The following is a 22,656-nucleotide window of genomic DNA, read 5'->3' on the forward strand; positions in this document are numbered from 1 at the left end:
CAACTAGCGGGCGTCACTCTTTGCCGCGGTCGATAATGCGGGGACGCTATGCCTTGTTCAGTATGTGGGGGTAACCGATGGTGAAGCAGGGCCCTGTGGCCCGGTGAACGGGCGCGGCAACATTCACATGCCAGGAAGCCCGCTGGGGACGGTACCCTGTTCTGCACCGCACAGTAGAGCTGAGGTCACCTGGCCGCCATTGCGGAAAGCATCCATTGTGTAAGCATACCAGAAGAAGCTATTATGCATTACCACGTGAGAACATTGCCTGTATTTTTTTTTATATATTTCTCTTGGCGTAAGTTTGAGATGAGTGAGTGAATATTGTTGCTCGCTCTGTGCAATGTAACCGGAGGACATTGCCTTACCCTGCACCACAGCACGATTAACACTGTACCACTGCGACGAGAACTCGATTGGAGTCGACAACGCCAAATAATCGTAGTGAGTTTATGAGACCAAAAAAATCCGACACGCGCGATTGGAGCTGTCGGATCAGTCTTGCTAATGTACTGCAGTTGTGTTCCAGTATACTGTAGATACCGGTGCAGTACGGACAAAGAGTATCACAGTATTTAGAACAGTAGAAATTGCACGCTATAATTCACCGGCTTCTGCAGGCGCCGGGGAAAACTTTAACCGGTCGTTCTCTGTCTGCAACCGAATTGGAAACTCAAAATTCCCGGGGCCAGGACCTACATTTCCCCTGGGGGATATGATTTAATTGGGAATTTAGGAGGTTTAAGATACCAAGGTGTCGCTTACCCCAGGCAACAGATAATGTTCACCCAGTGATTTATTCCCTCGCAAATACAAACACGTGTGTCCTCTCAGAATGATCGGCAGGAATGACCTAGGAATGGAAACGACCTCCAGCTTCATCATGATTCCGCTTTGTAGTCGATGAACTGGCCCCGCACTTTTTTTTTTCCAGCAGTGGTCGGTCGCCTTGTGGCAAACCACCGTCATTGAAGCTTACTCAGAGCGGCTGGCTCTATTGGTACCTACCTTACCTACCTTACTTGCTATCTGGGTAGGTACGGTAGTTAATGCAGTTGCGGAAGCAATTCAGAACCCAGGCCTAGACTAGCACAGACCTCACAAAAATACATTGCAATTGGGTTTAGTTATAGTTGCTGCTGCCCTAGTCCACAATGGCCGCCGTTATATCGTCAGCAACCCCGGACGCCCCCCTGCAGTCACGCATAGTCGACGACAAGTCCCCGATATGTATACCTTTTATACTGGAGCGCCTGTCTGTCTGGAGAAAGGCCCGGGATGAGAACGACAGGCGGCCGTTCTTTATTGGCCTGAATGGCGTCCAGGGAGTCGGTAAGACGACCCTCGTTCGCGCCCTAGCCGAGACGCTGCAACAGCGCGAGATGCTCGAGACCATCGTCGTGAGCATCGACGACTTTTACCTCGGCCACCAGACTCAGCTTGCCCTTGCCGAGTCCCAACCGGACAATTCCTTGGTCCAGTATCGAGGGGAGCCTGGTAAGCACTTGCAACACGATGGTCTCTTAGAAAAAGAAACAAAGAAACAAGAAAAACCGAGGTAGGTGACCAAGACTGCCTCGGAACTCTTGCTGACAAAAACCAAAACCCCCCAAAGGCACGCATGACATCGAGCTGATGCAATCATTCTTCACCGCTGTCATCAATGGTCAGCCCGCCAAGATCCCCCAGTACGATAAGGGGGCCTACTCCGGCCTCGGCGATCGCGCACCCGAGTCCACCTGGCCCAGCATAAACGGTCTGGACCAGCGCCCAGTCGAGGTCGTCTTGGTAGAGGGCTGGTGCGTCGGATTCCGCGCCCTCGAGCCCGAGGCCGTGGTCGAAAAGTGGCGCAGCCCCGACACCCGGACGCTCAGGAACCACAGGACGGAGCATCTCCTGTTCGTCAATGAGAAGTTGGGTGCCTACGACGTGCTCACGAACCAATTGGATGCATTGGTGCACATTGATGCCCAGAAGCTCGAGTATGTCTACGATTGGAGGCAGGAGCAAGAGGCGCAGTTGAGGAAGGAAAGGGGAACTGGTATGTCTGACGAGCAGGTGGTTCGCTTTGTCGACGCTTACTATCCCGCGTATGAGCTGTACTCTGACGGAGTGCGTGCGGGCGTGTTGCTACCCGAACGGCCAGGTTGTCAGTTGACTTTGATCGTGGATAGACATCGTCGTGTCGTGGAGCACTTTGTTCTGTAAAGACTCATGATCACTTCCTTGTCAGAAGTTGAAAATAGCGAGAAAGAAAGTGGGCGTGTTCTTTAAGGTATGGCAAAAGTAAAAGCAAAGGGGGCCAAGCATCTAAAGTTCTCCCTGGTCCTTCCAATACCGTCCTTCTGAAGATAGGACGAATCTCGCACCTCTCCGTATTTATTGGTCTGTGGTCATAGCTCATCAATCATAAAAGTTCGTAAACAGTTCGATTACCCAGCCCCAGTAAATTTCCTCCAAGGTCAGGAGAGTAAAGGGATAACATTCGACTCACGACACAACGGCCAGCAAAGCAACAGAAATCGTCTTTGTCATCACATAGCGGCTGCTTGTGAATTCCTCTCCTCACCAAATTAACGAATCCCTGTGACGGTTCATATATCATCTCACATGTTTATGTCCTTCCCTCTCATCATACCTTCGCCTTCATGCTTGAGGCTCGTCAATGCTTGCTCGATTTTTTCTGTCCTGTTCCGCACAGCTTGCTCTCTGGCGGAGATCTGGCTCTCAAAGTGACTGACGATTTCGCGCTTCTCTCGTCGGGCCGCCTTGATGTCGCCCACAAGTTCGCCAAATCTGCCCAGAAACCAGTCGCCACATTCATCCCACTCGCTCACTGAAAGCCGGGTAAAGAATTGATGCTGTGAGCTCTCATCCTGAGTCTGATAATGAGATAGCTTCTGGACCAGGGTGTCTCCTGAGGATGGTGTGTTGGCTCTTTGGATCGCGGATCGAGCCGGGTCATGGTCGAAAGACTCGTTTCGAAGCTCTGTATATTCCATCCTGGATAGCGCCTGGTCGTCGTAGTCCAGACTCAGGCGACGCTTCTTCTGATGGGTCACAGCGAGCTGCTCACGGTTGCTGTTTACTCGTGGTGCGGTAATCTGGCGAGGGCCGTTGGCTGCCGGTGGAGGAAAGCTGTGCTGTCTAGTGGCGGCAAGGGAGACCGGAGGCACGGAAGTTGCGCCGCTCGGTTGAGGCCAATTATTTGTCAAAGGCGGGGGGTAGCCGGCGAGCGCGTCTTTTGCAAGATTTAGCGATGGTTTGCTCCTGCTGGGGCGTGGTGTTCGTTGTTCTACTAGAGCCTCGTCTTCCTGAGACGCAGCGTCACTTTGGTCATCTGGCGGCACAGGTGTCTGCTGTGCGGTTTCTAGATCAAAGAATTGCGTGGATCTGTGATGATGGCTCATATCTCGTGAGCGACGATCGGCGTGGCCCTTGGTGGGTTTGTCACGTCCGTTCTGGTAACGCTCTGGTGAAACAGCCAAAAACTCCTCTTGGCGAGAGTATATCGGTGCATCCACATAGGACCGTCTTCGGCCAGCGTCCTGGTAGTTCTGAGCGACGTCTCTAGCGTCACGAATTGCGATTTTACTATGCTTGAGTTGCTTCCTTGGCGTCGTCTCTGCGTCAGACTTATCGGCAAAGGGTTCGTCTAGAATTGTGTTGGCCTCGATGCGCTTGCCGTTCTGCAGGCTGCCGTGAACGAGTGCTGTGCCGATTCCTTTGGATTGACCAACACTCCGGATGTACCCGTTTTCGTTCAGGATGAAGGGGCCGTGTTCTCCGCTGTGGGTTGCTGTCGGCAGAAAATTACGGTCGTGCTGAAACGGCGGCAGTTGTGTCCGAAGTGTATGTGTCCGAGGTTGGGCCACTGGGTCTACTCGAGGTTCATAGGGAACCATCCGCTGCTGATCGCGCTCCGATTGTCTTTCACTGTCAAGGAGGGACCCTATGGTAGAGTCCTCCCAAGTATCGTGATGAGGACGGCTAGACGCAGGAGGTCCACGGACACCATCCGAGTTTGCACGTATGCGCTGAGAAGTCTGGATTTGAGCCAGACCCGACGACTGGGCCCTTGGTATGCTTGAAGCTGTCGGCTGGCTTGCTGCCTGACGTAGGCCAAACTTTGGAGCAGGTAGTTTGTGGGCCTCTGCCAGCTGTTGATGTGACCCCTGCCGCTGATGAAGCACCTGGGTACGTGGTGGAGTTTGCTCCTGCTGCTGCTGCGGCAGCGGCTTTTGTGGTTGCTGCAGTTGGTGGTGGAAGTGCTCCTGAAGCTGCTGGTTCTGGAAAAGCTGCACGGGCTGCTGCCTTTGTTGATTTTGTTTTTGCTGCTGCACCTGTGATGCTGGTTCGGACCCGCCACTGTGGGTTCCTGTTTGGGCACCACCACCATCTTTGGGATGGCGGATGAATGAAAGCATCCTGTTTGGGATGCCAGGCATCTTATTCGACACACTGGGCAATTTCACTGCTGTCGTCAGACAGGGACAGCGCGACGTGGCGAACCGTGTTGCCTCCACTCGCAGGCAGAGGGTTTGTTTGTGTGCCTGTCCCGATCCAAGTTGCAACGACGCGTTTTGAAACCTGTTTCCAGCTCGACGCGAGAGTATGTACCGATAAATAAGCCAGTAAGTGACAAGTGTACATACAAACACCTCAGGTGGACATTAGTTCTGGCGGGGTTCTCTCTTATGTATGGCCGGGAGTGTGTACCCTCTGGCTCAGATCGCCAACCAATGCGGTTTACCGCCTTGAGTAGGTTTAGGTAGGTACCTAGGTAGGTAAGGCACCTAGATAGAGCCCGTCTAGATTTTGTCAGGGCGATTGGGTGGCAATGCTGAACATAGAGTTGATGTTTTTTCCCATAGCCTCGAAAAGTAACAGAGATAGCAGGCTGATTGGCCGGTACGCCTGTGCAGCATATACTACACTCCCCGATGTGGTTCAAGTGAAGCGAACCGGAGCGACCTGCAGGTGTCGAGAAACCCGTCGCGATAGGCTCTACAACAGTTTGGCCAACTTTCCACACGAAGTCAGGTGAGTTGCAGCAGGGATCGCCAATTTACAGTGGGTCGGCCCCTGTAGAGCCACTCAAATTGCATCAAGGCGGCTTGGGGCCTAGGCTCGTTTTACTTGTTCGCCTACAGTGCCTATGGGATGGATTGCACTAAGCGGCTCGGCCTCCATTCAACGTTGACCAGCTCATTGAATGCATGTACATAGATCGAATGGCCCTTGTTAATCCCTCCCTCGTTATGCAGGTCGCCTCGCTCTTCCTGTCGAATTTTCTGGAACGCGTGAATGCGCCCAATGAAAGCGGACATCATGGTGAACGACGCTGCACTGTAACCCAAATTTTTACTGGTCTAGTGTTGAGCTTGCAGGACGCGGCTTGACAGCGCGCCTCTTGGTACGTGCCGATCGATATACGGAGTAGCTTGAGATGTACGGCGACGGTTGGGCCGTGATACATATACTCTAAGGACAAAAAATGCATTGCAAGCATTATATAATGAATCTAATAATGCCTACATGCTTATATCCGTTTTGAGAGAGGCCATAATTATGGCCAAATCCTAAGGAAATGGCTTGATACCTAATAATATACGATCCCAAACAAGGCGGAACCATGTGCGCCTCCAGAGGTTTACCGGGATAGGCTACCTGTCTTCCTGGGCACCTTACCTGACCGGCTACCGAGCAGTGTCAGCAGTCTCAGCAGTGTCGAAGCTCTGCTTTTTCTTCTTCTTCTTCTTCTTGTCCAATGTTTGTTGGCCCAAGCTACCTAGGTTGCTACCTACTTCATGGATACAGTCGGTACTCGACATCGATCGAACCCATAAACATTCTACGATGGTGAAGGGTAGGTAGGTTGTCAAGGTTGTCTAGAATGTACCTGTGGAGGGGAGGACCCGCCCCCGCGCAGACACAGCGAAATCGGTCATCTTTTTGTCTTGGCAACTGTCGCATGGGTGGGAAACGTCACGTCCCATTTGTATTTCCAATCACCGCGTAATCTATATTCCTAGACTAGAACTAGACTAGACGATAGTCAATTTCGCACCCACTCTTGCAATTGCCAACATCAGTGTTCACTTATACGAACCCAACAGGCCGAACGACAAAGCATCCATCTCGAAATTCTGCTCAGAAGCCGTCTCAATCATGGCACCAAGCCTCGAGGAACCCGAAGCCGTTCAAGAGGTGATAAACAACCCACTGAAAGCGAAACCGCAGCTCGTCGCCCCCGAACCAGAGCACTGCCCGGGACCCGAGTCCGAACGCGCCGGCACAGCAGACTCTTGCGCAGGCTGCCCCAACCAGAAGATATGCGCGTCAGCACCCAAAGGGCCTGATCCGGACATTCCCCTGATTTCAGCACGGCTAGCAGGCGTCAAGCATAAGATATTAGTGCTAAGTGGCAAAGGTGGGGTGGGCAAGTCGACCTTCACGAGCCTTCTGGCGCATGCTTTTGCGACGAACCCAGAGAGTTCGGTGGGGATCATGGATACGGATATCTGCGGACCGAGCATACCAAAAATGATGGGCGCTGAGGCCGAGACGATTCACATCAGCGGCGCGGGCTGGTCGCCTGTCTACGTCATGGACAACTTGGGAGTCATGAGCATTCAATTCATGCTTCCAAATCGAGACGATGCTATTATTTGGAGGGGCCCCAAGAAGAATGGTCTGATCAAACAGTTTCTCAAGGACGTCGAGTGGGGAGATCTCGATTTTCTCCTGGTAGATACGCCACCGGGCACGAGTGACGAGCACCTAAGTGTCAACACTTATTTGAGAGAAAGCGGCATAGACGGTGCCGTGGTCGTCACAACGCCACAGGAGGTCTCTCTCCTGGATGTGCGGAAAGAGATAGACTTTTGTCACAAGGCCGGCATCCGGGTGCTGGGGCTTGTCGAGAACATGAGCGGATTTGTTTGCCCCGGATGCAAGCATACAAGTCAAATTTTCCGACCAACCACAGGTGGCGGCAGGGCGCTTGCAAAAGAGATGGGCATTAGATTCCTTGGGTCTGTGCCATTGGACCCTAGTATCGGTATGGCTTGTGACTATGGTGAGAGCTTCTTCGACAGCTTCCCTGATAGTCCGACCTGTGCTTCGGTCGAAAACGTGGTGCGAGAGCTTGCCGAGGAGTTAGGGCTTGCTGTCGATAATGTACTTCCTCCGAAACAATGAGGGAATTCGGTATAGATTGATGGTCGCAAAAATCTCTTACCCATCTCAAAGTCAATAATATCCAGGGAACCCTTCCGACCCCAACTGAAGCCGAGCACCGAAACTCTCGAGGCCCGGAAGAGTTAGAGCAGTTTCACGGCGCAGCACCCAGCTTCTCCGGAATCTCCTCCAGGTCGTCGGTTGATTCTATGTCTATGATCCTGCCGACCTCACTCGTGTTCCTCATCAATTCCTTGGCACCAGCATAAAGCATCCTCAGCTCGCTGTTGCAGGTGATGGGAAGGTAGTAAAGCATGACATAGGGGACGGACATCCGCCCGGATGGCTGTTGGGCATGTTAGCTAGGGTGTGTACCATGTCATGGATCGTACCGTCAAGATGATGGCACAATTGTCCGGATCTTACCAGTGTCAGGGGGTAGCTAAGTAGCACAAAACGTGGCGAGTGGTCTGGAAGGTCATCGCTCAGCTCGTCCAAGGTCTTGTATACTGTCTTATCTTCGTCCTGGCGAATCTCATGTGTACTCTTGTCGATCATGTCTGGTTTCCAGGTTAGCCTAAGCCATTCATTCTACTGAGGGTAGTGGGCAATCAGCCACCAGCGGCTATCTAGGTGTGCCCTGCCGTGAATATGGTAGGTTATCAAATAGACAACACTACAAAGCTCACTTACAAATAACAGCCTGAGGGTAATTCGCCCTTGATGTACCCAATCTAAACTTGCGCAAGTGGTCTTTGGTCTCTTGCGAGAACGTATACAGTCTTGACTCGGAGCTCTAAGTGATGGGTCAACATTGATTCATGCTTTAGATCATCCGACAGATTGTTGACAAAAGGGCATGAGTGACATCTAACCATCTTGACTGTAGGTGAGCGGTTAAGGCTCGAACACAAGAAACCCAGGTGTTAAGACGACGATGGGGGAGAAAAGGGATGCGTTATTATTCGGGAAAGCCTCCCAGTATTGCCTCGGAGCTGTTCTCACTAGATCCAGGCCTGACAACCCGAAATATATTAAAATTGCTTTTTCTCTTTGAACCGTCGCCATCATCTTTGGCCAAGCTCGATTCGCGCACCACATCAAGCGCGGGGAATTATTACGTGATGACATGAACAACATACCCCGCTGCTCCACACGTGATGAGCTCATTACATACTACCTACCTTACCCACCTTAGGTCAGGTACTTGCGGTGCTACGAGGTACATTCTGTGCCTTCCATGATCTTTATCCGGAAAGCCGGGGGTTTTAGGAATTCGCGTTCACGGAGAAAGGCTTGTCGATGTTACTCCGCCGCCAAGCTGAAATACGTTAGAACCTACAAGTCAATAGCCCAGACCTGTAATGTACTCTCGCCTGTCACTCATAGCCAGACATATTTCCAGGCCTTTACCCAGCCTTTCGCAACGAACACCGATCGTGAAACCTCGTCTACTCAACTTCGCCATGGCTTCGGCGGATGAGCGCAACTCGCGCACCGTCCATACGGCAGCATGCCTCATCATTGGCGATGAAGTTCTCGGTGGCAAGGTGAGCTAGGATTCGTTGAGTAACTGAGTTTCTACCCAACAAACGTACCGAATCCAGTTGACGCTAATAATTTCCGTACCATGCGTTACTGCTATATCAACACGAAATAAACAGACCGTCGATGTAAGCACCTAGGGCTTGCATTTGTCTACTTCAGGTTAAGGTTCCCAATAAACAGTGATGCTAATCCAAAGCTAGACCAATTCCAATACAGTGGCAAAGTGGTGCTTCGAGCTGGGCATCAATTTGAAGAGGATCGAGGTCATAGAGGATGACGAGTCTGAAATTATAGAGGCGGTGCGCCGGATGAGCGACCGCTACGACTTTGTTGTGACCAGGTATGGTGCTATGATCAGCTGTAGCTGGGCATTCATCTATCGTGTGAAATCACTCAGCTAACTTGCCTAAACCATGTGTGAAGCGGCGGCATAGGTCCGACGTATGTTGTGCCTCATTACACTCTACTTACTCCCTCCGACCGTGGATCGTATAACATACAATACGAGAGCTGACAAGTGTGACAGACACGACGACATTACCTACCAGTCTATAGCCAAGGCATTTGGGCTGGACCTCAAGTTGCACAATGATGCATATGAGCGAATGAAGAAGCTTTCAAGGCCGCATCCTTCGCAGCCCAAGTTCAACTGGGACGAAGACTCGCCAGCGAAGCGTGCCAAGCTTAGAATGGTAGAACTCCCCACGGACGAGAGCCGCGATATGGATAAACAATTTTTGTTCCCCCGTGAGGAGCTCTGGGTTCCTGTGTGCGTCGTCAACGGCAACGTGCATATCCTTCCGGGAGTTCCCAAGCTCTGTAAGTCGCGGCCCTGGCAAGCGAGAACGGACGAGTCACCACAGAAGCCTTTTTCTCTCTCTCTGTGTGTGGTGTGTGTTTCCGCGCGTGACACCAATTACTGAAAAAAAAACTGACACTTTGCAAAGTCGTCTCTCTTTTGGAGGGCCTGAAGCCTTACATTGTACCACGACTGGTCGATCCGGAAGGCAAGGGGATCTGCCGAGTTATGATCTCGACGCCCTTGGCTGAAAGTGCCATGGCTGCGTACCTGACCGAGCTTGCGGCCAAGGTTGAACCGCAAGGTGTCAAGGTGGGTAGCTACCCGAGGTGGAACAAGAAGCGGAATACAGTAACTTTGGTTGGCAAGTAAGTAACTATTCATCAGCAATATTGCATGTTGCGATTCATACCAGTCGTATAAATGCTGACATCATTTGACAGGAACAAAGCATTCATCGAAAGTCTCATCCCGGAGGTCACCAAGAACGTCCAAGGCCGGGTGATCACTGTCGAAGGGGAAGACGACGACCCGAAAGACAAGGACGAGCCTGTCTCGCAGTAAAATAAAACATGTTCTAGAAACACGGCAGAAAGCTACAGACTCCGCTGTGTGCTTTACTACCAAGAGCAGGCAGTCCCGTTAAAGGAATGTGGAGATCGGCACCTTTCGGACGAGTGCTTATTGTTGAATGTGGGCATTGGGCAAAGACTCTGGCATTTCCTCGACCCGGACCGTTTGGGCGATCTTGGTGGGGTATGTACTTTGTAGGTGGTAAGGAACGATAAAACCTTCGTCCCTGAACAAGTACATAGGCCAACGCAAATGAAATACAACCTATATTCATGTCTCATAAATCTTCAACGAGATTTGGGGGTAACGATCGGAATATGCAAGCCGAAAAAAAGCTCCTTGCCAAGGCAGTCACAGGACGTTGGCTCAAGGATTCCTGGTTCCAGGAGGAGGGACTTTGGTCAGGGGTAAATGAATAATGGGGGTGGGCCGCAAGCGACCGTGGTTGCGAGTATTGCGGTTGGAGGGTCATCAACCTGACATATGTTATTGTGTGTTCCTACTAATTACCTACGGTACTAAGCTACGTACGCTACAAATCGCGTGTCGCTGTAACCCAAGGGAGGAAGCCCATAACAACCAGGGTACATGCAATCGGAACATGCCACAATAGATGAGCAAGCTCCTGGTGTAATTAGAATGAGACTGGGCCTGGGTGGATTCATCATGATTCTTCGGTGCAATATCTGCTTGTGGAACAGGGGGATTCTCTGTCAAGAGTCGAATTCCATTTACGAGCGACCCACGCCGCAATTCATGGGGATGGGAATTAGCCCACAAGCTCCATTCCCACGTCAAAACGAAATACCAACGTAGTACGAAAGTGGGAAGGAGAACAGCAAAGCTCGCCAAAGACGGCACTGGTCCGAGAGCCGACCGCCCCCGTGAACCTGGCTGATATCGATCTTTCGTTCGGCATAATTACCTTAGAGACGAACTCCCAACTATCATGGGAAAAGGGAGAGGGGATGTTGAGGGAGGTACATGCACTATCACAGTGACAAGCTCCAACGTGCCGGACGATGGTGGCGCGGCTTAGGAAGTTTCAGCCTTTTGGTTTCTTCTCGTTGACTAGGTGGGCTAGCATGAGCAAAACCAGCACTTGGGGAAGTACCAATTTACGCCAAAACAACGCCCATGCCGCATTGGCAGAAGGTGTCGTAAAATTATGGCAAGCCAGTGTGATTAGCTAGGTAGGCTGTGTAGCTTGCGAGGCGAGTGCGACCACGAAACGCCGCGTGGATAAAGAAAGGGTGTTGTTTTGTTATTTCGTTTTTTTCTTCTTTTCCTCGTTCCTCCCTTGTCTCATCTCGCGCTTCGCGTCCTTCACTCACAAGTCCCAAAGATATAGACATACACACATGTATTTTGATGGCCACAAGTGATTGGCCGTGCTTCTATTCATTGACCCTAAGGTTCAGTGAAGGCGATAAAGATTTGGTCGGGTTCAGACATTCGGTTATCTCCTTGGATAAATCACAATATCTTTTGGACAGCCAGGTACCTAAGGTACCTACCGACCGAGCAAGGGAGGTAGATAGGTAGGTAGGTAGGTACCTAGGTTGGTAGGTACTTTGTAATTACGAACTACATGGAGAACCACTTGCCTTGCTTTGGTATCCACAATATCGGTACTCACTACAATTTCGACCCTTTGTGGGTACCTGAGGCTCATACAACATTTCAAGCAAATTGGCCAAATACGCCGCTCATCAGCTAGCAACTCGTGCAACCTGAGAAGCCGCGGCATCTTGAGCTTATCTACTCTCACGGTGGGACAGTCTTCTGATTAAACAAAGCGCTGCGATGATGTAAATGACAGGTCACGAAAAGGTGTTTGGAACGGACCGTACCATCTCATACCTGCATATATGCGCAAATGTAGGTGATGATGAATTGATACAGCGTCTTTAGTCACCATGGATTGGTTGGCTACCTTGACGAGTACGATTTGAGTCTTGGCAATCGGAGTCATCAATCAGCTTAAGTCTTAGTCGGTTCGTATTTATCATCACATATTATCAGCCCGATTCTGGGAAGCTTTTTTTTTTGTTGGCTGATGTATATGCCTTCTGTTTATAGCATTTTGAATTATCTGCACGAAATCTTGTCAGTCAACAAAGGCAAAAGAAAAGAAAAAAAAAAGTCAACAAAAGATCAAGATCGAGAGAATCTTCCTTTTCAACTCGGACACGTGTTGCGACCGATGCCAGTGACAAAATGTGTGTCGCTATCACAAGAGTGACTGTGGGTTGTCTTGTTAGTCAATGCCATTTACCTATTATTTACATACCAGATAATGATTTTAATTTCCAGCACTTGAGAGACTGGATGTGACTCGGTGAAACTGCATGTACCCTCGCCTGGTAGCCAACAAAATATATTAAATTACTTCCCTACCTTGTACAATGTGCCTACTTTGTAGACGTGATACGTAGAGTACTTGCTTACCTAGGCGGCCTATCCACCTTGTGCTACTTAGGAAGTAGATCAGATTGCTTGAGGTGGGCCTCAAGAGCAGAAAGGAGCGACAGGGGTAGGTAATCAGGAAGCACTAGCAAGCGCCCGGACCACTCTGCAGCATTGAGGAGGTCCGACGGCCCAATAGTGAGCCCCTGCGCTGTGCCCCTCCTTTCCAGGTGGGCTTTTTCTTTCGGCTCGCGTTCTGGAAGCAGACATGTTTTCATTCCAAATTGCTTCATCAATCAATCAATCAATCAATTGATCCCACTCGAGCCATTGGGTTGCATCTGACAGACCAAGAAAAGAAAAGGGGTTCGCTTGCTAGACGTGGGATAGCCGAGTTACTAGAACAAGGCTGCAGGTAGGTACGAAGTAGGTGATGCGTCACGTTATGCCGTCGCTATAACGTCTCGTCTGCTGTGTCTATTACTGTTAACACTTGATTTGCTGGTACGACGCTGTGTGGTTTAGATTGGATCGTCATTCTTGACAGTGGAGTTGATTTGTGTGAACCCATTAATAGAGCTCTTTTTTTTCACGTTTGCCGTGCAGGCATTGTGGTGCAGTGCATCGATGAATGCATGCGGATATGTGGGTGTGTATGCAACCTCTTACAATCACCATTTTTATATTTGTATTCATCATGCGCATGCGCATATATATCTCAGCTACTAACTGGACTCTGCAAAGAGGACGGGAATAAAAGGGTGAATGAAATAAGAATAAAAAAAAACACCAAGAACATCGAGTATTAAACAATACTACCCACGCAGCGTCCTATCACTACTACCACTACAATGCTTCTGATCGTGCTCATGCCTCATCGTTACGCCGCGTTTTGTTTTTGTCTTGCCTGGCCCAATTCCCAATCTGGCCAGTGCCGACTTAACCTAAAATTGCCTGGACCCGGGACCACCCAAGACCCATAATTGTTCTCGCGGAGGAGCGCCTGGGCCACCCAAGCAACCAGACCAAGCCAAACGCAGCCAGAAAAAAACCAGACCAGACCAAAAAAAGACCAGAGGACAATCTTTGACTTGAGCCGAGGAAGGTCGATACCTCACTCGCCCGTCGCGAAAGAATCTACTGATTGTCAGTCACCCTGACTCTCTTCTTTCCCAGCAAATTAGATAGAAAATGTATTGGGTACCTAGCTAGGCACCTACCTACCTCGATGTACTTTACATATGTGACTGGCTGAGTGACAAAAGAACGCTATACAGTACATTCATCACAGTATTGCTGCTGCTTCTGCTTTGACTTTCTTGCTGCTGCGCCTTTGATTGTTTGCTTTCCCCCCTTCTTACCATCACCTTGTGTGCTAACTGTTTGCTTATTGTGTTGTTTTGGGCTTATATTTTTGTATTATTTTTCTTGTTTGGATTTGCTGTACAATTCTACTCCCGCCTGTCCGCACCGCTCGCTCCATCTACGATCTTCGTCCAACGTTCGCCTGCTAGGGATTGCCCTCCCATGCCCCTTTGCCCAATCAAGGCGACCCCATAGCTTGTCCTTGCGACCCCGTTCGGCCTGGCGGCCTAACCCAAAACCCCCCCAGTCCCGAACCTTTCTTGTTCCCTGCCCACCAGCCCCCAGCCAACCAACCCTACGCAGGCAGGCCCAGGGAAGAAAAAAAGGCGGTTGCTAAGGAAGGGGACGTACCTCTCAATCAACCCTCTTGCCCGTCTCTTGTTTTCCCCCCATTCCCAAGTTTCAGGTCCTATTTTGAAGCTTCACCCGCACGACCTCATCCCCAGACTTTTGGAATTGCCTCCGACCGCATTTCAAACCCGCGGCTGGTTAACTTTTTTTTTCTTTCTTTAATCTGACGACCGGTATCTTTCCTCGGGAGAGAAGCGATCGAATTCCACATTCAATAGACAAAATGGCTCAGTCAAAGGTTCGTCGGTCGTCGGTCCATGATTTTCGCCCCCCCAACTGCTTGTTATGCTACGCTCTATGCAATCTCAGCAAATATCCTCACCTACGCGCGGCGATCCCGCCAGCCTTGCCGCCCATTGCTTCTCGCGCTTCCTTCGCATGCTAACTGTTTCTCAATTCACCACAATTGCAGTTCCTACGCGAGTACAAACTGGTGGTTGTCGGCGGCGGTGGTGTCGGTAAATCATGCTTGACCATACAGCTTATTCAGAGCCATTTCGTCGACGAGTACGACCCAACCATCGAAGGTCCGTTCCCTTTCTGTATACGAGGGAGGAAAATCTGCGCCGGAATAAGACATGCACGCGAGGGACCTGAAACTAAATGCCGCGCGTCCTTTATACAGATTCATACCGCAAGCAGTGTGTTATCGACGATGAGGTTGCCTTGCTTGACGTTCTTGACACGGCGGGTCAAGAAGAATACTCGGCGATGCGCGAACAATACATGCGAACAGGCGAAGGGTTCTTGCTAGTTTATTCTATCACGTCGCGACAAAGCTTCGAGGAGATCACGACCTTCCAGCAGCAAATCTTGCGAGTGAAGGACAAGGACTACTTCCCCATGGTCGTCGTCGGTAACAAGTGCGATCTGGAGGGTGAGCGTGAGGTTACAAGGCAAGGTGCGTCACGAGATATCATCCAAAAAAAATCACCATCTACCTCCGATGGCGGCAATACGTGAAACTGACATTCTATGCGTTGCTCGAAATAGAGGGCGAGGCGCTTGCTAGGTCGTTCAACTGCAAGTTTATCGAGACATCGGCAAAGTCAAGAATCAACGTTGATAAGGCTTTCTACGACATTGTGCGCGAGATCAGACGCTACAACCGTGAGATGCAAGGTTACTCAACGGGTAGCGGAGGTTCCAATGCGGGTGGCCCATCCAACAAGATGGAGGTCAACGATAGCGATGCTGAGGCTGGGTGCTGCTCCAAGTGTGTCTTGATGTAACCAACTCTCATCTTGAAGTTGGGGAGAAACAGGGATTAAGAGGCTGCGGTGCGTGTGCGGGAAGAGCAGCCCTATTGGATGTGGCAACAAGACTCTGGCTTGGGAGCAGAAAGGCGCAAGCCAAGCAAGGCGCCCTCCTTAACAATAGGGAGGCAGCGACTGGTGATGTTACAAGACGCGACAAAAAAAATGTTTGGCGTTCGGAGGGCGGGCTCTGTCGACAACACGATGGCATGACAGGGCACCGATATCCTGACCCTTTAGAGGCCTAATGCCTCATGATACCTTGCGACAGGGTACAGGACTTATTCTTTTTTTGCATGGATCCTGGAGTCGTTTCCTTTCATTCTTCAGCGCTCTATCCAGTATACTAGGGATCGGCCTGGACGCAAGATCAAGGCTCACCCATTCCTGGGATGGTTAATGGATCGATCGACGAAAGAAGCCCTCGGCTTCCAGGGTTTTCGTGATCATGGACGAGTGCTAATGGAAATATTCCCCCAGTTGTCACTTTAGCATTTGCGCTTTTCCACTATTACCCTCTTGTTTGGCTTTTGTGCGATTCTCGTTACCGCGTCGGGATCGTTTCTATATTGAGTTTACCTGAACTGCTACTACCATTTACTGTTTTTTTTCTTTTTCTTTTTCTCTTTTTCTTTAGTATCGGACCGTCATGTGTTCCTTATTGGCTCTTCTTCTTCCTTTACCCTTCGCATTATATATTTAAACATCCCCGTCCGGTAGCGTCTTTTCCATGTCACTTTTTTGGTCATAGACAGTTCATTACTCTCTCATTTCTATGCTGTTGTCCTCGTTTCTGGTGATACATATGGTAACCTATATTCTATCCGTAGACTTGAACTACGTACGGCACATGGAATCTATGCAACGGCCTGTTTGCCAATTTCCAACAAAAGAAGTATCGGGTTCAGGACTCGGTTCTTATGGGTCGCGTATTGCACTTAAGCCTTGACCATGTGATAGTATTCCGTGCTCGTGATAGCACCCTCAGCTCACCTTCGGACGGCTCTCCCGGAGGCTGAGCATTCACGGCAAACGTTTGGCTCTTGACGCCAGTGAATAAGTACGGATTATCTGCTTGACATCTGGGTCCCTCCCAAGGAGTATAGATTTGCCAAGGTCAGGATTACACGCCTGTCGGTGGCGGAAAATGATAATGAGATATGTGATGTCAGCAGAAGTGCTTGTATATGAGGGATCTGATATCTGCCGGTTTCAGGGTCCGCTAGCAAACGAGATCTCTCTATCTCTCTCAGCTGTAAGCCGGCCCATGGCCTGAACAGCGAGCGAATGGGTGTTGACATGAACAAGGGAGAGGGGAGAGGGTGTGGACGAAGTGGTGCGTAGATTTTTGTCTGGCATTCCGAAAAGACGCAAGCACTGGCCAGGACATCTTGGACAATGAGCCCAGTGCTCTTTCTAATTTACGTGCCAGCAATGACCACCTAGTGTTATAGCACCGAAAAAGACAATAATCATAAAATGTGTTTGGTATCGGATTGTCATCTATCGTTAAACTAGTTTGCCTTGGCGAAACTGAAGTTGGGATGTATATAAACAACGGGGCTCACGGCAATATGAGCAGGCTTTCCCGCCGTGGAGCATGTAAAGAGTGGTAGGAAACCTGGTATCGTCCTCTCAAATCATTTGACATAGTTCAGACCAAAATTTTCCAATTTCAGTCTTTCCTCAAGTCAAAACCCAAGGTTCATGGCTGCTTCTATAACCTATAAAGGAATGTATTCGCAGTGGGGTGTATGTAGCCAAGAGAGTAAGTATATCGAGAATGTACATAGGAAATACCTCTTGCAGGGCTGAGACAAATTCATATCTCAACTATGGTCCAGGTTCAAAATCATTAAGACCGCATTACACATTAGTAGATCAGAGGGAGGGACTAAGAAAAACAAAAACGCCGAGCCAAATGGAGTAGATGCCCCCGGCAGGCTCAAAGTTGGCCAACTATGACTGCAAGAAGCGTCAACAGAAGAGCGTTGGCTGGACTGCTCCTCAAGAAGACTGCCCCAGCTGTTGTCACAGTGGGCGGCGATGGCGTCGTAGAAACTACCGGAACGGATGGTGTGGTCCTAGGTGTTGCGGTAGTCGACGGTGGACTGGAGCCTGTTGGTGTTGGGCCAGGGCCAGTGATTGACGGCAAAGTAGTGGCCGAAGACGAGTCTGAAGTCAAGTCTGAAGCTGAGGCCAAGGTTGAACTGATCGGGATGGGCGCTCCGCTTGTGACAGCTCCGCCTTGAGAAGCCGATGTGAGACCTGGTTCTGTTGATACGATGCTCTGCGGACCCGATGGCGGGACTGTGCCGTCGTTGACATCGCAGTACGCGAGATATTCTTCGAACTGGTCTCCGACGTACTCCCTGACGTTACCCGTTTGTGTTTCATTCCTCCACAGATCGAGGCATTCCCAGCAGCCATTTACGTCGTCCTGGTATGAGGAGCCTTCCACGCAAAGTCGTGGAACCAAACCTATATCCTGAGCTGCAATGAAAGCTGCGTTGCACGGCGTGTAGCAAATGGACATTCTTTCGGGGATGCGTGCCCCGTTCTGCCGCCGGTATAGTCTCTTGGCATGCTTCATGACGTTCCTGAGGTTCTTCCAAGACAGGATCTTGCGTGGGCCAATGGGCTTATCGCCGCGCTTCCTGGGTTTGTACATATGCAAGCCTGGGTTTCCTGGAGCGGCTGTGGCTTGGGCCACGGAGGCATGGGGAGTCCAGTCACCGGTGGTGACCGTTATTGTCCGTCCTTCAACCACCTGAATGATCTCGTACTTCTCAAAAATTGAGCCTGTGAGTCCGAACTTTGTGGGATCTAAATTGAAGTAAAAGGGATTGGGAGGCACCCAGCCGGTCTCATTGCTGCTTGTCTCGGGGGCTATTTGAGGTGGCGGAGCAGGGCGGCAATACTGTGGCTCACAAACGTAATCCTTTGGAGGACAACTGCCCCAAGCGTTGCAGCCCTCTGGCTTTGGAGGACTACAGACGTAGCCGGGTTCACAGCCCCATTTCAGCCTGAAACTGCTAGATCGAGGGGCTCCAAGAGCTGCTGCTGTAGGTGCCGGGCAGGCAGTTACTGGCGAAGGCGTTGTGGTGGCCAGGATAAGTGTCTCTGGTGCTAGAGTGATGGTTTGAATGACCTCTACAGTCTCAACGCGTGTCATAGTGCTTGCGGAAATGGTGCTGAAGACTGTTGTCCCCGAGAGAGTCATGGTAACAGTCATAGGCGGGAACGTTGTTACCACAGTTGACAGGCTGGTTGTGGTAGCTGTGGTGGTCAGCCGTGTGGTCTGTCGCACAGTCTCCGTAGCCGTTGCGGTCTCTGTTGCCGTCTTTGTTGCTGTGAAGGACTCGGTGACAGTGTCTGTTGCCCAAACAATCGATTGAACCGTCGAAGTTTTCGTCATAGTTGACGTCTCAGTTGCAGTTGATGTCTTGGTCACAGTTATCGTATCTGTGAGTAAAGACCTAGTTCTAGTTGACCACCGCATAATTAGACAATGCTCGAGAGCCTATTACAAAAAGGGAACTACAAGATGATTGACTATACTCACGTTACAGTCGATATTATGGTCTTGGGCGGCACCCCCTTGCTCTCAAAGTAGGCAGCACAACTTCCTTGGCCACCATCAAAGCAATGATCAAAGCAGAGGTAGCCTTCCTTGTGCTTGCAGTGAAGCAATACTCCTGCCTCGATCTCAGTCGTTTCATTGCGACCTTGGATGGACTGCTCCCCGGCGCCAGCAACGAATGGACTGAGCGCCAGGGCCGCCGTAGCCCAAAACTGCCATGATAGTACCATTTCCTCGCGAGACAGCAAGCAAGTAGCTTTGACTTTGTAAATACCACCTGAGTTTCTCCAGATACTTAAAGCGTGTCAAGCCTGCAACTGATTTATGTACAGCCGGTATGGAAGTCAAATGTTCGTGGCTAACTACAAGATTGAGTGTCATATTAGCAGAAGCTTAGGGAGGGTAATTGGGAAATATGAAGCTCATACCTTTAGTAAGCAGTAGGTAGCCGGCACCAAAGCTGTGCAGTTGCTATGTCGTAGTGGCTGCTTGTAGACAGTAGCTCTATTGGCTTTTCTAGTGCCAATAAGTTGTTGTGCAACTACGTGAACGCCAATCCAGACCTGGCCGAGTTTGCTGTAAGCGACCGACTGCTTGCGACCTCATAGACAAGCGCGGGCAAAGAAGGAGGAGAGACTTTTCTGCAGGTAGGTAGCAGTGGAGGGCAGCAGCTTGCCAAATACATATCAGCAAGCGGCGAGATGAGCCGAGCCGTCACCTATGCAACATGGGCCTTGATTTCCCAGCCATCACATAATAACACTGGAGAGGAGGGCTGCCCGATGAGGAATACCATCGTACTCCTCGGCGAAACCCAAGTCGAGCTCCCAAGGGAAACAGAGAGCTCCGGATGCAAGTGCCATGACATACACCACAACATCCAGTGAATGCAACACAAAGTGGCATGGGAGGAGTATGGGTGCCATACATAGAGCAACCATGCCTGATCCTTGTCGCTATCGCAGTGCCCGTACAGGGGTAGGTACCTCACACCCGGGCGGTGCACCCGGCCGTGGAGGCGACATGATGGGCGTGTGTTGAGAGCAAAGATATTTACCTACTTGAGATTCAAGCAACGGCTGGCGTCATCAATCATCAATGGCCGTGGTAAAGGGTCCCCGCTTCTTTGTCCGGCTCACTACTACCACATTGTTCGCTTGGCAACATGGGCAACGCTGACAAGCGACGAAAACCCATGTGCCGGGGCAGTCCGCCGATAGTATCTAGAGAGCAGCAAAAGAAGCTGGTAATGCTCTGTCCAACCTTGGTGTCGTTGGCTGCACTAACAAGTAAACTTTACTGTAATTCCCATCACAGACAGGGATTCTGCTTGTGCCTCTGCTTCTGCACCTTAACCATGAACCACCGATAGGAGTTAGAGGCAAGAGGGTATGGCCCGAGTGATGAATGTGTAAAGGCTAAAGACACCAAGTAAAAGACACGATGGGTTCCTGCAGACCAGAGGGGAAGTACGGCTAATGTATGGTAGGTGGGGCGGACTTTTGGTCAGAAACTAGACTGGACCTGGTGCCAGTCTGCCTACCGGAGCCGTGAAAAGTACCGTACTTTAGAGGGGCAGGAATGACAGTCACTCATCGAGCAACGAAGAGCGCTAGAATGCGAATGCATTTCAAGGACGAGAAGGATGCAAAGCTCGAGTCAAGAAATCTCGGGGACAAGGAGCGGGGGAGCAAAGCCGGTTGTGGCAAGTGATGGGTGGTGGGTCGGGGGTTGAGCAGAAGGACAAGTCCAGATTCAGATACCGCGCTATACGGCGGCTGAAGAAAACCTAGGTAGGTACCTAGGCAAGCAAGCAAGGTACCTAATGTAAGTAGGGAGGTCGTGTCGAAGACGTGGTTCGGATGCGGGCAGGGGTCTTGTTGGTGGTGTTCTGTCGCCTTGGCATGGGCCGATGAAAGGGCGGACAAAGCGGTTGTGACGGACTGCGATTTAATAATAGCCAACCTCGACCAACAAAAGAGAAGGTTGTCCGTATTCAATATAAGGTAGATATAGTACCACACACCCGTATCCGTATGTAGTCAAGATCTCCACCTGCCTAGTGGGAACAAGTGGACAACAAAAAAGACCTCACAACTCGGAGGGTGCGCAGAGATGTGTGGTAGCGGTCCGCATCGTCGTCGTCAGGCAAGGCTGCAACTTTCAGGTGACGTGGGATATTGCGGGGTTGGTTGATCATGGTATATACCTTACCTAGGTAGGTAGGTAGGTAGGTACCCATTCACTCGCAGTCGAGCTATCAATATTTGTGAATGATCGAAAACTCACTGGGTGAAAATCAATGTGCAGTAAATTCAATCAACTTGGCGATTTTCTGCTGGCTCTAATAGGACGAAAGAGTTGAGCCGATCTGATTGTAGGCCTTGTGTTCTGGAACCCCTTAACAAGATCATTGAGAGCCTTTGCCTTGCCAAGAAGAATGGGCCTTGTTCGTCGGTCAACTTGTGCGGTTTCTCTTGCCTGCAATTGTGGTTGAGTTTATTTAACCACCAACCAACGACGTCGTTGCTGCCAACTCGCCCATCTGCCTAGAATCGGCCGATATTGATAGGAAGAGCTTCGCTTGCGTGCTTACACGGATTGCTTACCGACTCTCGTCACTTTCTGGTACAGACAGACAAAGAAAGATACACAGGAGCGTGTGGAGACGGTGGGTAAGACCAAATCCTGTGCGAGAGGTATTAGCACACACACGAAAGCAGGAGGAGCTATTTTGTTTTGGAGAGAATTTAAGCTCAGTCTGGGTAAACACAAGGTAAGGTACCGAGGTATGTACCTAGGTGGTAGATAAGGTACTTCGTAGGTCGGCACTATTGACATGGAAGCTGACTGCGACAATCTGGAAAGATAGGGCGGGCATTCATCCATGCCTTTGCGTCTTTGCTAACCTCTTTTTTTTTTCTCTTTTTTCCCCCTTCCCTTTCAGGAAAGAACGATGCGACGCAAGTCTATGGCAAAGACGCTGATTGAACCCCCGGCGGCTCTCATTTTCAACCAATCACAAGTCGACTAGGATCAATAAAAGCTGCCGGTTTGTGGGGAATAACGCATCTGGAAGGCCTCACATGGATGCCGAAAACGTTACCACCCTGGACGATCTCTCTCATGTACATGACACCTTCTAATTACCTCTGTACCTACGTTAGCAAATTGTTAGCCGGGTTCCCAGGCAGCCTTGGCAGCATCAACAGAGGCGACAGTTGAAGGTCTGGAAATCCCGTTTGACCGTTTACGCGACTCTCAGCCCGACCTATGCTTTATGTTTCTCTTTCTTTTTCTTTCTTCTTTTCAAACCCCATAATAGCCATGATCGTCGACTTCTGGACGTGCGGGTGACAACCATGTGGCTGGCATGGTTGCATGGCAACTCAATTTTTCAAATCATCGGGGCTCTCCGGAATGCAAATGAAAATAAGTCACACCTGCCAGACGAATCAAAGACGAATCAAATGTGGAATGAAGATCTTGGGGTCGCTGGGTGACCGTGCTTGACTTCCATACTTCTCAATTCATCTCCGAAGGGAGGACTCAGGACTCTCAATAGTCAGGAGATTTCACCGCAATGTACT

At 50.3% G+C, this 22,656-nt stretch overlaps 9 protein-coding genes across 9 annotated transcripts; 4 read left to right on the forward strand and 5 right to left on the reverse strand.

The window, feature by feature from the left end:
• Window positions 1-969: 969 nt before the first annotated feature.
• On the forward strand, window positions 970-2,476 carry MGG_06149 (uncharacterized protein). Its single transcript, XM_003711979.1, has 2 exons — window positions 970-1,497; window positions 1,616-2,476. Exons 1-2 carry the CDS (start codon window positions 1,155-1,157, stop codon window positions 2,206-2,208), a joined length of 936 nt encoding a protein of 311 aa, XP_003712027.1. The 5' UTR covers window positions 970-1,154; the 3' UTR covers window positions 2,209-2,476.
• On the reverse strand, window positions 2,244-4,966 carry MGG_06150 (uncharacterized protein). The gene has a single exon (XM_003711980.1). The coding sequence runs from the start codon at window positions 4,446-4,448 to the stop codon at window positions 2,607-2,609; it is 1,842 nt and encodes a 613-aa protein (XP_003712028.1). The 5' UTR covers window positions 4,449-4,966; the 3' UTR covers window positions 2,244-2,606.
• Window positions 4,967-5,364: 398 nt separating this feature from the next.
• Window positions 5,365-5,706, reverse strand: MGG_16767 (uncharacterized protein; the record flags this gene model as incomplete). Its single annotated transcript, XM_003711981.1, has 2 exons — window positions 5,365-5,482; window positions 5,615-5,706. Coding segments are annotated over 2 exons (210 nt in total), but the record flags the coding sequence as incomplete, so codon positions are not given.
• Window positions 5,707-6,171: 465 nt separating this feature from the next.
• MGG_06151 (cytosolic Fe-S cluster assembly factor NBP35) lies at window positions 6,172-7,203 on the forward strand (the record flags this gene model as incomplete). Its single annotated transcript, XM_003711982.1, has 1 exon — window positions 6,172-7,203. The coding sequence occupies one exon, from the start codon at window positions 6,172-6,174 to the stop codon at window positions 7,201-7,203; it is 1,032 nt and encodes a 343-aa protein (XP_003712030.1).
• On the reverse strand, window positions 7,004-8,275 carry MGG_06152 (GMF family protein). The gene is made up of 4 exons (XM_003711983.1): window positions 8,058-8,275; window positions 7,876-7,978; window positions 7,609-7,742; window positions 7,004-7,528 (listed from the first exon to the last, which is right to left on the reverse strand). Exons 1-4 carry the CDS (start codon window positions 8,058-8,060, stop codon window positions 7,337-7,339), a joined length of 432 nt encoding a protein of 143 aa, XP_003712031.1. The 5' UTR covers window positions 8,061-8,275; the 3' UTR covers window positions 7,004-7,336.
• A 109-nt stretch (window positions 8,276-8,384) lies between these two features.
• MGG_06153 (molybdopterin binding domain-containing protein) lies at window positions 8,385-10,386 on the forward strand. Its single transcript, XM_003711984.1, has 7 exons — window positions 8,385-8,732; window positions 8,847-8,855; window positions 8,931-9,070; window positions 9,154-9,171; window positions 9,257-9,549; window positions 9,678-9,897; window positions 9,973-10,386. The coding sequence occupies exons 1-7, from the start codon at window positions 8,547-8,549 to the stop codon at window positions 10,091-10,093; spliced, it is 987 nt and encodes a 328-aa protein (XP_003712032.1). The 5' UTR covers window positions 8,385-8,546; the 3' UTR covers window positions 10,094-10,386.
• A 3,786-nt stretch (window positions 10,387-14,172) lies between these two features.
• MGG_06154 (Ras-like protein) lies at window positions 14,173-16,273 on the forward strand. The gene is made up of 4 exons (XM_003711985.1): window positions 14,173-14,465; window positions 14,640-14,754; window positions 14,853-15,128; window positions 15,221-16,273. Exons 1-4 carry the CDS (start codon window positions 14,451-14,453, stop codon window positions 15,457-15,459), a joined length of 645 nt encoding a protein of 214 aa, XP_003712033.1. The 5' UTR covers window positions 14,173-14,450; the 3' UTR covers window positions 15,460-16,273.
• A 691-nt stretch (window positions 16,274-16,964) lies between these two features.
• Window positions 16,965-20,738, reverse strand: MGG_06155 (uncharacterized protein). Its single transcript, XM_003711986.1, has 3 exons — window positions 19,495-20,738; window positions 19,049-19,428; window positions 16,965-18,968 (listed from the first exon to the last, which is right to left on the reverse strand). The coding sequence occupies exons 2-3, from the start codon at window positions 19,294-19,296 to the stop codon at window positions 17,429-17,431; spliced, it is 1,788 nt and encodes a 595-aa protein (XP_003712034.1). The 5' UTR covers window positions 19,297-19,428; window positions 19,495-20,738; the 3' UTR covers window positions 16,965-17,428.
• Window positions 20,739-22,077: 1,339 nt separating this feature from the next.
• Window positions 22,078-22,430, reverse strand: MGG_16768 (uncharacterized protein; the record flags this gene model as incomplete). Its single annotated transcript, XM_003711987.1, has 2 exons — window positions 22,078-22,208; window positions 22,382-22,430. The coding sequence occupies 2 exons, from the start codon at window positions 22,428-22,430 to the stop codon at window positions 22,078-22,080; spliced, it is 180 nt and encodes a 59-aa protein (XP_003712035.1).
• Between the last annotated feature and the right edge of the window lie 226 nt (window positions 22,431-22,656).

Source organism: Pyricularia oryzae, chromosome 3, assembly GCF_000002495.2.
Source record: "Pyricularia oryzae 70-15 chromosome 3, whole genome shotgun sequence".
Taxonomy (NCBI): domain Eukaryota; kingdom Fungi; phylum Ascomycota; class Sordariomycetes; order Magnaporthales; family Pyriculariaceae; genus Pyricularia; species Pyricularia oryzae.

What these genes read in the sequence shown, in the direction of transcription:
- MGG_06149 (XM_003711979.1), top strand. Translation starts at nt 1,155, where the DNA reads ATGGCCGCCGTTATATCGTCAGCAACCCCGGACGCCCCCCTGCAGTCA. An exon ending in CCAGTATCGAGGGGAGCCTG is followed by an intron (nt 1,498 to 1,615) that starts GTAAGCACTTGC and finishes AACCCCCCAAAG; the next exon opens with GCACGCATGACATCGAGCTG.
- MGG_06150 (XM_003711980.1), bottom strand. Translation starts at nt 4,448, where the DNA reads ATGCCTGGCATCCCAAACAGGATGCTTTCATTCATCCGCCATCCCAAA.
- MGG_06152 (XM_003711983.1), bottom strand. An exon ending in TTACCCTCAGGCTGTTATTT is followed by an intron (nt 7,743 to 7,875) that starts GTAAGTGAGCTT and finishes CCTGGAAACCAG; the next exon opens with ACATGATCGACAAGAGTACA. An exon ending in TTAGCTACCCCCTGACACTG is followed by an intron (nt 7,529 to 7,608) that starts GTAAGATCCGGA and finishes CATGCCCAACAG; the next exon opens with CCATCCGGGCGGATGTCCGT.
- MGG_06153 (XM_003711984.1), top strand. Translation starts at nt 8,547, where the DNA reads ATGTACTCTCGCCTGTCACTCATAGCCAGACATATTTCCAGGCCTTTA. An exon ending in TCCGGGAGTTCCCAAGCTCT is followed by an intron (nt 9,550 to 9,677) that starts GTAAGTCGCGGC and finishes CACTTTGCAAAG; the next exon opens with TCGTCTCTCTTTTGGAGGGC. An exon ending in ACAGTAACTTTGGTTGGCAA is followed by an intron (nt 9,898 to 9,972) that starts GTAAGTAACTAT and finishes ATCATTTGACAG; the next exon opens with GAACAAAGCATTCATCGAAA.
- MGG_06154 (XM_003711985.1), top strand. An exon ending in GTACGACCCAACCATCGAAG is followed by an intron (nt 14,755 to 14,852) that starts GTCCGTTCCCTT and finishes TCCTTTATACAG; the next exon opens with ATTCATACCGCAAGCAGTGT. An exon ending in GCGTGAGGTTACAAGGCAAG is followed by an intron (nt 15,129 to 15,220) that starts GTGCGTCACGAG and finishes TGCTCGAAATAG; the next exon opens with AGGGCGAGGCGCTTGCTAGG.
- MGG_06155 (XM_003711986.1), bottom strand. Translation starts at nt 19,296, where the DNA reads ATGGTACTATCATGGCAGTTTTGGGCTACGGCGGCCCTGGCGCTCAGT. An exon ending in ACCATAATATCGACTGTAAC is followed by an intron (nt 18,969 to 19,048) that starts GTGAGTATAGTC and finishes GTGGTCAACTAG; the next exon opens with AACTAGGTCTTTACTCACAG.